This window comes from Gymnogyps californianus, chromosome 8 (genome assembly GCF_018139145.2).
Source record: "Gymnogyps californianus isolate 813 chromosome 8, ASM1813914v2, whole genome shotgun sequence".
Lineage (NCBI taxonomy): Eukaryota > Metazoa > Chordata > Aves > Accipitriformes > Cathartidae > Gymnogyps > Gymnogyps californianus.
The window spans coordinates 14,679,128-14,693,134 of NC_059478.1; the positions used below are offsets into that span (position 1 = coordinate 14,679,128).

The 14,007-nt window shown below is 38.6% G+C and overlaps 1 protein-coding gene and 1 non-coding gene across 2 annotated transcripts in view; one reads left to right on the plus strand and one right to left on the minus strand.

Annotated features, from left to right (window-relative positions):
• Positions 1-966: 966 nt before the first annotated feature.
• The window catches only part of LOC127019087 (uncharacterized oxidoreductase ZK1290.5-like), a 54,112-nt gene continuing 41,071 nt past the window's right edge, over positions 967-14,007 (minus strand). The window contains exons 5-8 of the mRNA XM_050901004.1: positions 11,519-11,701; positions 10,921-10,980; positions 8,571-8,672; positions 967-1,030 (exon numbers count right to left, since the gene is read on the minus strand). Coding sequence (XP_050756961.1) covers positions 8,577-8,672; positions 10,921-10,980; positions 11,519-11,701 — 339 coding nt within the window. The 3' untranslated portion in view covers positions 967-1,030; positions 8,571-8,576. The remainder of the gene's footprint in view (positions 1,031-8,570; positions 8,673-10,920; positions 10,981-11,518; positions 11,702-14,007) is intronic.
• LOC127019423 (U6 spliceosomal RNA) lies at positions 5,759-5,861 on the plus strand. Its single transcript, XR_007766915.1, has one exon. It is a non-coding gene; the product is annotated as a U6 spliceosomal RNA (small nuclear RNA).

Here is a 14,007-nt window from a genome sequence, read left to right on the forward strand (position 1 = left end):
CTGCATACTAATAGATCGGTGGCCTCTGACACCACCAGAAGACCATACTCTCTAAGCGCTAGCACTGCTGGACAACCCACAATTGCATCAGAGGAGTGTCTGAACATTATCCATCTTTAAAAGATACAGAAAATCCCTGCAAGGCAGATTAGCAAAGGATTTTTCTCCAACACATTACTCTTCTGCACCTTCAAAAATCTTTATCTACATAAGCAAAAATTTATTCATTCTGATGCAACTTAGGCCACAAACAAGAGCCACTCCTCCCTGATGTGCTAGGTCAAGACAGGAGATCCTTGAAACAGTGCCAATAGAACAGGTTTGCTCACCAAGAAAGTACCAAGAGTGGCCTGCAGAATCCCCCAAAATTCTCAGGACTAGAAGAAATGTAAAAAACAGTGTAAAAAATCAGATTCAGATTTCTGCTGCAATCCTGGAACAAATATTCCATATTTTGAATATTTTTTCAAGATTTACATGCATTGTAGCATGCTCCTTTATGTGCCTTTAAGTAACTAATACTTTTCAAAATCTGCAAGGAAAAAAAAACAAACTAATTTGTTCAAATGCGTTAAAATGACACCTTAAATGAAGTACATGCAGGCAGAAGAAACTTAATTATAATGTTGTGAGATAGCTCAACCCATACTGGAAGAATATGCCAGAAAGTTCCGAGAAAGCAGAGAAAATGCTGAAAGTAAGCATTTCTATATCTGTAAGAAAGCAACAAAGAAAAGAGTAAACTAAATGATTTTATTAATTTGTTAACATAACAGTAAATACAAGCCACTGATATTGATTTTTTGATTGATATTTATTAGGTACTCTCCAAGTACCCAAGAGAGCAGTTTAGATTTATTGTTTGGTTTAAAATGAATTAATGTTCCAGTTGCATCACTTTTGCAGTATAGAACAATCTGGTTTTAAATTATCCTTTCCACAGTGGATAGGTTAGATGAATTAATTTTCTGTTGATATTCATAGTGTTCAAAAATTCCATATCTTCTTCCCTCAGATTAAAATCAAAAACCTGGTTTGGAGAAAAAAAAAATAAACCAAAGTGATGAGAACATTGCAAAGACTAGAGACCACATATTTGTTTAGTATTAGCATTTCATAATTTAGGTGGTCTGGGTTTATTTTAAGTTCTTGATATTGATAATTAATTAATATTAATTAAATGGCCTTTTTTGTGTTAAAAGGCTATTGTAAAAAGTTTTCTATATTCATTTTTGTGAGAATTTGTACTTTATTTTTAGATCACTAAGCTGAACATAACGTTAGGAAAAGCTTAAGTCCAAGTGGAAAGAATTGAAGTAGTTGAGAAAGTGACGTGCAATAGTTTCACTGGGTATCATTGCACCCAAAACCATAACACGCTTTAATATAACTAATCATGATTTTTTAATATGTATTTTTCATATGTATTAAAATATAGCAGAAGTTCTACAGTAATGAAACTGTATAATGCAGCATTAGAAAACTTTTTTGAAGATTAATTTTTTTATTCCAGTGATACGGATCAATCAACTAATGTCCTACTGTACGTTTTCTTCTAGGGTAAACTAAAGACATTAATGGACAGGATAACTGAACTTAACATGCTATTCTGAAGAAACAGAAGTCTTAGATGGAAAATCCGCAATTATTTGGCAGATTACAGATATTACTTATCTGTAGTACTGGGGGGGGGGAGCAGTAAAATAACCATTTCCTAAAAAACCAAAACAAAACCACCTGTGATAATTTTTCAGGTTAAGCAAAGGTACTTATATCTGGTTTATAACGCATTCACGATAATCATGCAAAAAATCTCACAAACCATGGGATATAAAGTAGCTGGTTGCTGTTCCATTAATATAAAGAGTCCATTAAATATATATTTTTCAACATCAGGAAAGTGAATTATACCACAGTATATGTATGACCTTGACAGCTATGCTTTGGATTAATCTTTCACCACCTTTATACTGTACCCAAAGCAAGTGACTTACTGTAAATTCATCTTGGCAACATTACACTTATAGATATTCAATGGAATGAATCCAGGTCATGAAGAACCATTAAGAAAGAGTGAATTCATAGAAAATAAAAACAAAACAGAACAAAACAACCCAACAATCTCTGCTCTCCTTGTTACCAGGAAACTGTGAAAGTAATTGTACCCTCCCCCCCCCCCCAAATTTCACAGCCAAGTTATGAACTTAGCACTAGTTCATTATACTGGAATTCTGAAGCTTCATCTAGAAAGTCCTGGAAATCTATTTTGCTGGAGAAAAAAAATAGAGCAATCATTAATAGGTTGATAATGGTGCTAACATACTCTTGAGTTTCCTATTAGTAGTTCAGCTACAGAACAGTTCTCAAAGGGCACTGGCTAGCAAAGCCACTATTAAATATTCCTCCTGGGCACAGTGATTGAGATTGGTACAATGGATCTGTGCAAAGTTGCTTAGAGAAGCACATCCTATAATGTTGGCCACACCTACAATGGTTTACAGAGTGATATGTGTTATTTCACTGGGAAGTAGTATCACTGTCATTGATTAAAATTCATTTCAGGCTTTGTGCGCCTTCCCCCCCCCCCCCCCCGGGTAGTGATAAGTTTTGGAGATAGTACTCATGCTCTGGTCCGTTAGAAGTCATTACTATTCTGTAATGTCCTGGCAGTTGTAATTAGTCCTATGTGATGCTGCAGATGGATAAGCAGCCATTCATAAAGACAAATAGCAAGGCTGCATCATTTATATCATAAATATAACATAGGCTCCCTACAAGGCAGTGCAAACACTCGACATTTTCTTTCAGAAGTGCAGACACCTTAATGGAGGCTGCAAAAAGTGCCAAAAGATTAAGTACAGAAAAAGACTCCCAGCACAGCAACACGAAAAATTGCCAGAAGAGTGGCTTATCTGTTATTTTTACCCAATGCACTATAGTCAGAGATGAGCTTCAAAGCTTTGGAAAGGGTGTGGCAATGTGGAAAGAGTGAACTGCTTGGATTCAATCAGTGTCAGCAAGAGCCACTCCACCTTTGTCCCCATTTTCAAAAACATGGGGTTAACGTCAGCTTTCCTGTCAGAACAGTTCAGCACTGCTATTTTAAAAAGAAAATCAGCTGGTGTTAACCACAGTGCAAAAAGAAGGGTGAACATTATGCAGTCTGCTCGGCTTAGTGGATTTGTGAACTTACTAGTATTATAGCTTATTACACATGCTAGTCAGAAAAATAATATCTTGAAAGTTACGTTGGGGGTCAGGTGCAGTAGAAACACTTCTGCAGCCCGATTTAAAAAAATTTTCCTGAAGTATGCACTTTACAAAACCATTCCCATTATTTTCCAATTAAACCTTGTTAGGTGCCTTCATCTCCGGTAATATAAAAGATGAAATTCAGAAACAGGCAAGAAAAAGGAGAGAGGGAGCCACTCAGACAGGAAGCTACTTGGCTGCACAGAAAGTGGCCTCACCCTTTCCACTGACTTTCAGTTTATTTTTTTCCTTTCCTTATTTGTTACAAGAGAGTTCCCTTCCATTAAGAGTGCTCCTGCAAAGGCAGCTGATTGTACTTTGGTAGATAACACTGATAAACTATTATTTAAAATAAGATACAATTTATCTCAACTAGAAAGGAGTGCCCCAATCAGTCACTACCATAAATGACCCCTACATAATATGGAAGAAAAAGTGCCTTCAATTTTCAGGTGTATTCCCTGTTCCTGTTGGCAAGATGACGGGTTACACTGATAAAATGGATGCATTGCTGTATCTTAAAAATGGTCATTGTAGAAAGGTGAAAAAGTTTTCTCTCTAGAGCAAGCTTGTCTTACAGAAATACGGACAAGAGGAGGAATTTCAGCCCTGGGGAAGAATATGCATATAATTCCAAGAATTCACTTGAGGGATGAATTCTGAGTTAAAAAAACCCAAAAAACAAAACACAAAACCAAAAAACCCCCAACAACTTAAAAAATGAGCACCTCCAGGCTAACTGACCAAAGAAGGAAAAAAAAAAAAAGAGGGGTGGAGGGTGGGGGTGGGGGTTAAACTTCCTGATTTTGTATGTTCAGCACTTTTATATCCTTTTTGTCTTCTAGGTTCTGCTTCTATTACAGAACATCACTCCTCACTGCTACCCCTAAATCTCACTACTGTTCACTTTCCAATTTCTTATTAGTTGTCTTATTTCTTTATATTATGATCAAAGTTGTCGGTACTTTAGAAATGTTCATTTAGGTGAGGTGGACTTATTCAGCAGCCTTTGCTTAAAAAGAAAACTATCATCTACCACATCTGTAATGTCAAATTAGTTGTAGAGAGGAACATAAAATATCAATCTACTGAGTCTGTGTTTCCCTCTGCAACCTGATCAAAAGTAAAAGAGGATTTGCTCAATGATTCTAAATTAACTAACACAGCATAAAACTTGTGACTGCCATATTCAAAGGAAGAGGCTCCAGTGGTATATCCCAAGCACACAGGAGATAACAAGGTTCCAGTCTCTTGGGGCAGTTATAGCTTCTAGCAGCAAACAATTGCTATTAGTGATGGCACAATGTGCAAAACTGCACACCACACCTGGGAGAAAGACAGCATGGGTCAGCTGAGTCGTGGCACTTAAAAAGCTTATATTGCCTCAAATTATACTTGACTTTGTACGTAGTTAAAATTAAACTCTTGTGTAGTTCTAAAGCCACTACCTGGTAGCAAAGGAATTGCTAGGAAAGATTACAAAACCAACAATAATAAGTCTGAAGGTAGTTAGGAAAGTAAGTATCAGATTAAAACTGTAACTTGCCACAACTGCTCCTTAAGAAGAATGCTTTTTTAGTAATACTATTTCTATCTGATTATTCCTTTCATTACTCATTGTACTGCTTAGATACCATGATCTAGATCAGAGAAAATGGTGGCTTGACTTCCTAGCAAGAGCAGATGCAGACACAAAAAACATTGTAAAATCTCTTTGACAGAGGAAACAATGAAATACATCAATGAATTAGGAAGCCATCCTCACTGTAACCTGAAGTCATCTATGTGGGGGATTAGCAAGAAAATCTGGTTTAGTTCTGTTAGCTCAGAACAGGGAGGTAATCAGTCAGAAATAAGTGCAGAAAAAACAGAGCTGTTCTGACCAACATGGGACTTTTAGCCATGTAGCTAGTCCTAACTGATACTGTTCTGGTAATACTGAAGCTAGAATTTGCTAGCATACATAAAGATTTGGTTCAGTTCATATGCATCATTTGTGTTGGAAATAGTATGCTGATGTGATGTCTGTTTCTTTAGAGAAAACTAGAGGTAAAACTCCAACTTCTCTTTTGTAGTTTCTGAGAAAGTCTTCACTGCCAAAAAGCCACATTGAGTGAATACTAGGCACATGATTCACTTCTAGTCCTCGTTTTATGAATTCAGATACACCATGAAGCAAGGAGTCCCTCAACAGCACAGTAACGGTTTTTTTTCATATTGCTAAGGTATTTTTCTATAAAGTGACTTTTCAAAGGCAGGATTAGCTGATGACCACTGGTAGAAAGGTTTATTTCTGGGCAATCTTTCCAATTTTCTCTTAGTCATTGACATAATTTTCTGCAAAAGCTAAAAAAAAAAATCCTTAAAGTTACCTTAATTTTACAAATAAGCCTTACTTTTTGGAACTATTGAATCCCTCATCACAACAGTTAAGCCAGGTATATAGCTGTTCTTAGACACCTTGTGCTGGTTTTGGCTGGGATGGAGTTAACTTTCTTCATAGTAGCTGCTTTGGCAGCACATATACTAAAATTAGAACAATACAGAGGAGATTAGCATAGCCTCTGCGCAAGGATGACATGCAAATTAGTGAAGCTTTCCATATTTTAAGGGACTGTGACCTGTGGATGAATCCACACAGGAGCAGGACACCCTGAAACATCTGGCCATGGATAAGCCTATGCCAGAGCAGGTACATCTCGAAGCACCTGTGGCCATGTTTATGTCCATGCCGCAGCAGGTATACCTCTGAAGGGATTGTGGCCCAAGGATATGTCCATGCTGGAGAAGGTACACCTCGAAGCATCTGGGGCTGTGGATAAGTCCATGCTGCAGCAGGTACACCTTAAAGCATCAGTGGCTGTGCATGAGGTCATGCTGGAGCACCTCAAAGTGTGTGGCCATGGATAAGCCCACGACAGAGCAGGTACACCCCTGGAGGGACTGCAGCCATGGGTAAGGCCATGTTGGAGCAGAGTCACTCCTGAAGGGACTGTGGGTGTGGGTAAGGCCACGCTGGAGCAGGTATATCTCTGAAGGCATTGTGGCCCGTACATAAGGCCACGCTGGAACAGGTGCACCTCAAAAGCGACTGTGGCTGTGGATAAGTCTATGCCGCAGCAGGTATACCCCTGAAGAGACTGTGGCTCATAGGTAAGGCTCCACTTGGAGCAGGTACAACCCTAAGGGACTGCAGTCTGTGGATAAGTCCAAGCCTGAGCAGGGGAGGAGTTCATTGCAATTTTAAACCCTATAACCTGGCCCAAAGGGACCAGGGGTGGAGACTGTAATGGAAATACCTTTAAATTGTTGTAACCTGGGATTTGAGTTGCATGTTTTGGGAATTACTATATGTGGATGTGGAAATATCCACATCCCCGGCGGGATGGGGGAGAGAATCGGAAGAGTAAAAGTGAGAAAACTCGTGGGTTGATTCATTCACCACTTCCCATCGGCAGGCAGGTGTTCAGCCATCTCCAGGAAAGCAGGGCTCCATCACGCGTAACGGAGACTTGGGAAGACAAACGCCATCACTCCGAACATCCCCCCCCTTCCTTCGTCTTCCCCCAGCTTTATATGCTGAGCATGATGTCCTATGGTATGGAATATCCCTTTGGTCGGTTGGGGTCAGCTGTCCCGGCTGTGTCCCCTCCCAACTTCTTGTGCCCCCCCAGCCTCCTCACTGGTGGGGTGGGGTGAGAAGCAGAAAAGGCCTTGACTCTGTGTACGCGCTGCTCAGCAATAGCGAAAACATCCCTGTATTATCAACACTGTTTCCAGCACAAATCCAAAACATAGCCCCATACTAGCTACTATGAAGAGAATAAACTCTATCCCAGCCAAAACCAGCACACACCTGAAGTGGCATTCCCAGATACTGAAGCACTCCAAACTGCAGGCCACACTTGAAACTCTAGAAAATAACCTTACTGTGGAGATTGTGTATCCTTCTTGGAACAGTACGTTGTACAGGTATCAGTGAGCACAGCATTTCATACAGTATCTTGTATTTTAAAATAATAAATAATACATTAATGATTCCGGAGGCAAATCTAGACAAATTTTCATGGAAATGTTTACCAGGAAAAACCAGCTAATTACTCTGAGGAGCTGTTATCAAAAAGGTAAGTTTGTCTGTATTTTAGCCAAGCTGTATAGAAGCTCTACTTTGAGGACAAACAATGCAGGCTAGAATATAAGATTGCTGTAAGTCACTTCTTGATAAAAAACTAAGGAGCTTTGTTTCACGATACGAATAAAGCAGAACAGCACTGGGAAAACTGCCTCAGGAAGTCCACACACAATATAAATCATAGTCAGATTTTCCATACCTTTCTAGACACAGGAACTCCTAAAATATCAAACCAATATGACTAGAAGTTGAATACTCAGCCGATAAAAGACTCTGCAGATGTATTTCTCAAAACAGATCTGTAAACTACATCTCTCTCTCTCTCTCTCCCCCCATACATATTTTCTAAGTGTAAGTATAGTCTCTTAATGAGATTTCCTGGACAAATCCAAAATGAAAGCTAAACTAATTCTCACTAAAAGCTACACAAAACTCACCAGAATTTCCAGTAAGAGAAAAAGATCAGTAATAACAAAGATGCCTCTTCGGCTCTTAGAGCTTGCTGCTCAACTCGTAACCATGCAGATAGTTTATTCGTAGATGGACTTCTCTGGAAAGATTTCTACTTTGTTATATCTACAGGCTAGTAAATAATATGCATAGAACTCTCTGGGTCAATGCCATTATTACACAATAATATGCATAAAACTTTTTTTGGTGATGCTCAGATATTGCTTATTACAGTGAGATTATATTTTTGACGGAGATTTGCAGTATATTGTACAGTATAAATACTGTAATAATGATAGTATTAATATTTTTTTCCACCCAGCTTTTTCTTCTTCATATATTGTATCTCTCTAAAAAAGTACTTGAAAAATTACTTTGTACTTAACATCTGTGTTGTACACTAGTAGGTAGCATTTTTTCCTTACATTTTTAAAGAAGGGGTATCTCCTCATGCTCTTTGACTAAATGGCCTGATGCAGGGTCAATGGCATAAATAGGAGGCATTGCATGGGCTTCAATAAACTATGGATCAGGATTTGAGACAGAAATGTATGATCTCTGTACAAAAGTGCAACCCTCAAAAATATCTTCTGTCTGTTATCAATGTTAAGGATTCCAAATCAGTTATCATTAATAGCAGCAATTAATCTTATGATCATATTCTTATTATAACCTTCCCTGAATTTAAATTACATGGTGTGACTCACTGATCACCGACAAAGGAAAAAGCTCAAACCTTCATTCACACAATAAGGCTTGGGTCCCAAGAAACATGTCTCCCATCATGCATTCCATTCAGAATTTCAACGTCGTCTTCTGCTATTGTAAAATCAAACACCTATGGGAATGCATATATAGTTAACATCATGAACACAGAGAGAATCAGGAGTGTTTCTGTTATTTAAACTGACCAAGATTCATTTAAATGTGAGGCAGAATTTTTCTGTATTTTTCCTTCTGGAAATTCTTCTTATACTTTGTCATAGACAAATATTCCATTAAGCTGACAGACTCCACTGGGTCCTTTGCTCCTTTTGTGACTCATTATTTGTAGACTCTGTTAAGATGGTTTTGTACCCCTCTGGCCTCAGGCAAGGGTCCAAGACAATGATAGTATCAAAGCTGGTTTTGACAGCACTCTAGATGGTCACTGACAGAGGTATATGAATACCCTGACTGCAATCCCTCTGGAAACCTGAGCTCAGTATTTCACTTATATCCCAAAGTTCTGTTTAGAGTGTTATAGTTCTTTTCCTCAGAACTTTAGCCAAAGAGAATTATTAGAACATAACAGGACATTCACAAAGCTAGCAAACCAAAGGCTATATCTATCTTTTTCTATGTGTACTTAGACAAAACACTCATGGATCAGTTAATACAGAAACAGACACAGTGCTATAGTGCCTCAGTACTAACTCGAACTTGAAAGCAACCACCTGTCTTCATGCATAGGTTCTTATAGTCACTAGCTTCTCCTGTGGTGAGACCTGCAACATGAATGACGGTGTCAATGTTTTCTTAGCAGGTGTCTTATTCAGACATTATCACTGCAAAACTGAAGTTGCTTTAAGTTGGTCTGTTCTCTTTGTCAGAGCTCCTCCATACTCAATAAAAAGATCCCGTGGAGCCTGAACGGCTGCCAAATGAGCTCCTCCCATCCTGTATTATCCAGCAATCACTGTCTGCTGGAATGACCCTTGTAGTCAAAGCCTCAGTGCTCAAGCTTTTTAAACCTAAACCAGGGACCAGTCACAGAACAGAAATACTATATATTATAGTACATACTAAGGGCTTAATGAGGTCCATGCTTTCACCAACTTGACTAGAGGTGGTGGAGACTCAGGCCAACACACTGGCATGGGGGAAAGGAAAAAAAAAAAAAAAAAAAAAAGGGGGAGAGGCGATAAACAACATTCGATAACTGTGCCAGTTCTCCCCTCCTCCTCTCCATCCTAAGTGTTTGAAGTTTTTCTGCAATGCATTCCCTCAGTTGTGCAAAATGAATATGGTCACACATGAATGTGGCCATAGAGTAAGCTCTGTAAAAAATAGAATTAATCTGGATTTAAAATATCATTGGGGAAAATAAAATAAAAAGAATAAGGAAGGAATTTTAACCTGGTTTTGTTCTCTGATCTGGTTCACAATACATTACCACAAACAGCTGTGCTTGTACCACAGAAGGCAGCGTGCATGTCAGAATAAATAGTCAAGGCAGGAGCTATATAAACAGGCATAGCCACCAGGAGAAATCCTCATTACATGTACGTTGATTTACACCTACACACACACACAGTGATTTAACTAGCAGACAGAAGTTTCCTATCTTCTTGCAAAGTTTCTTCCTGATTTGCCAAACAGTTCATACCCCTATGATATTTTTGGAAGTAACAATAAGGTTGTTGTGGTTTCCCCTCCCCTCCCCCAAAGAAAGCACACTTTCAGATTAGAGAAATGGAGAGAAAAAAAAGCAGTAATGCATTAAAAACATTTGGTATGAAAAGAAAATCAAACAAAGGGTGGAGGGAATCATGCTGCCAATCCTCATTTGTTCCCCACTTTTCTTTGTCCATCCCCTTCATGCTGGGACCTTCTCTGCAAGTTGAGTAGAAGGAAGAAGGTAGGGGAAGAGTCAGCTCTGGCAGGACTGTGATTTCCTTAGAAGGTCTCTATCTGGGATACCCCCCAAGAGAGTTTTACAGCTTTCATACAGTGTTATGCATAGCATACAAAATCCTTCCATTTGACCTAAGTGCCTATCACAAAAAGGACCTAACCATAACCAGATTGGGATGTTCTACAATCAGCCAAATAATAAATAAAAATATTAATAATAAAAATCAACTATGAAAGGTCTTTCTATGGATATTTTTGTTATACACAGTGATTAGCTCTCCAGCTGATTTCTGACATTTGTGAATTATGGTTTTCTACTGTGTTGTAGTAATTTTATGGTACTATAATTTGCCAATTTTAACTGAGTTGCCCCAATATAAAACTGGTATAGGAAAATGGGCAGGCGAACCAAAGTATTAAAAACAGTAATTCGGATGTTAGTCAGACTTGAGTGCATACCCAAATCTTACCTTGCAGTTTTCCTGTATCCTTTCTGCTTTTGTGGACTTTGGAATAGTGACAATCCCATTCTGAAAAACATAATGCTTCTCATCATTAAAATTTACATAGTTTCAAAGAAAATGATCTCTCTTCAAAACATTTCAAGTGACTCCTCATGTCTTCTGAGGTTTTAATTTCATTTTTCAGAGGACACTGACATTTCTATATGCTATTTTTAATTGCAGGTATATACACTGCATTAAATTCCAACACAGATTATGTGGTTTATGTCAACTTAATACACTATTTCACTGCTTAGTACTTCATGTTGAGTGATAGAAATGGAATGATGCCCCATACTGCTTGTAACATTTAGTTTGAAAACATCTCTCTTATTCGTGGTTCTTTTTATTCTCTACAATCAGATTATTTGCATATTTAAAATACTGCCATGCTTTGTGTACTACATTCCAAATTTCCAGTACAGCTCAGTTAGTTCACGCGATATCAACATATTGAAGGCAAAAAAACCTTTCTGTATAAATTCTGGTTTGATGCACAAAACCCGAACTATTTGCATTTTTTTCCTGAGAGAGCAGACACGTTTTTATTACCACCCTCCATTACCTGTATACTCCAGCGTATGCAAATCTGTGCTGGAGTTCTGCCGTATTTCTTTGCCAGCTGAATGATACTAGGATGAGTGAGTGCTTCACCTTTGGCTAAAGGGCAGTAGCCTTCAAAAACAATATCTCTGCTTCTACAATAATCGACCAGCTCCTGAGGTCTTTGGAAAGGGTGGTATTCAACCTTAGATAAATAGAAATAAACTTTTAGTAAAAACCTTGAGAGTACATTTAGTAGAAAACATAATTGATAAATGAAAATATTTTTTCTCTCTTGTTTTAAAAATACAACATGAGTGAAATCACTGCTTCTGGGAGATAGATGTAAGTTATCAGTTTTAGAAGACATGTGAAGGATATTAATCCACAAGTATTTTGCCATTAACTGGCACAATCGTTTACTACATATTTTATGTTTCCCCCAGAAGCAAGGTGCATGGAGCAGTTGTCTGCCCTACCTGCAGCTGGACTTGCACTCTTGTTCTGCTCCGTGTTTGAGAAATACACGCAACTGCATAGTGGAAGTCAGCATCAGGTCATTTTTATTGGTGATTTGAGACTACCTTCTCTTCCCCAAATCTGCTTCCTTTCCTGTTTCTTTACTAATGATCTACGAATTGCACAGGCAAGGGGAGGGGGCTGGGCAGGGACTGGGTTTGCAAGAGACCAACCAGAACAATTTGCTTAGGATGAGGGCCTGACCTCGGAAGCAAAGCCTGTTGGCATGGATTGTACATGGAAAGTCCTGTATTCTGTGTGTGGTGTCGCCAACAGCTTATGCAGGGAAGCAATCACGCTGCGGAATGAAGTGTGAGGCAGACCTGTTGTAGGAAGGAAGATCACAAGTTGCCAAGAACCAGTTAAAAGAGGAAAAGTAATAAGCTACAAAGACATAGTTGTTGGAAGCAAAAGGAAACAGAAGTTATTGAAAAGTAAGGATCTCAGAAGAGCCACGTATTCTGGCATGTAGCAAAAGCCAAAAGAGAACCTCTTTAATATTCCTTAATATGTTATTTAAATAAGTATTTCACAGTTTATACATTGTAAGCAGCATACCTTCCTCTGCATTCAGATGAAAATGAAACGGGTAGTGTTTTCTTTTATAAAATACATAACCATGCGATGAATTTTTGTGACTGGCTGTCACCATTGTTCCAGTGATCTAACTCTTGCGCATTTTGAAGAAAAATACTCTTCTGAACAATTACCTCAACACATGGAATCTGGAAAGTTTCTTGTGCCACAGAGGACAAATGAACATTTCCTGTTTCTCATCTTTAGTACATGTTGTCTTTTCAGACAACAATAGTTGGGAACAATAGGCTGGCAGTCATTCAATATGCGCTAAGAAAAAACTGTGCCCCTCGAAGGCTGGGCTGAGTCAGCCTAAAGCTGCTATGATCTAAATTACTAGGTGGACTCGGGAACAAGGTTCAAGCAGCAGACATCCATGTCTTCAACCTTGATGTTTCTTGACCCTTGAGTAGCCTTTGTATTTCATGTTTATATGTGTAAGACCAGTGTTTAGGTCATACAGTTATTCACTTGTTTGCACCTGAGCTGACTAGAAAATATTCTCATTGTTTTTCTGCAAAACTATGAGGGGGAAAAAAGCAAGAGCAAGCAGGGTGTATTACTCGATTATTACAATAGTAATAAGCAATTTTAGTAGACATTCTTTACACTAAGCATAACAAATAACATAGCCTAGAAAATATTAAATAAAGAATGATGTGTTTAGGATCAAATGCTGAAAAATCTGCAGTACCCCTATGGCATCAGGTAACTTATTCAGCATTTACTACTAATATCACTGCAAGCAGAATTTACCTGCTGGTCTAATAAGATTTCTAGGCAGCACAGTTCCAGGTTACACCAGAAATATTTAAAGCAAGAACAGCATGCTGAGATATCGCCTGCCTGCGTCACAAGCAGAATACACAGCAACAACTACTTCCCACCTGGGAAGATTATACTTTGTGCGTTTCACTGAATCAAGAGACTCCCAAATTTGGTGAATTGAATGTTGGCACATGCCGTTGTGTGTTGGTAGCAGCAAGTATTTTTCTTCTTAAATATATTGCTAAAATAATCAAATGCATAAAATAAAATAAGCACTTTTGAATTTATTTTTCTTGTGAAAACTTTCTGGAAGGTTCTAGCAGCATCTGAATGCAAGGGACTAGCATCCTGAGCTAGAAGAGGCATAGGGTGAGTGGCGAGCATGTGCTTCCCCTCAAAATAATAATTCCTACTTCCTGGCTTGCCCCACCCTTGCTATTTTAGTCACCAAACTTTTCTCAGGCAAGGGCTGTCCATCATATGGTGGTAGAAGATCTTGATCTTTTCTGGCACTCTACCCCGAGTGATTTGTGCGTAAGAACTTGCATTTGTTTAATAAGACAGTTTGCAGGTCACATTGCAGAACTCGTCACAGCTGCTGCTTGGTCAGCCACAGGGGAACTCTAAGTAAGCGCTGTTTTTTTTACG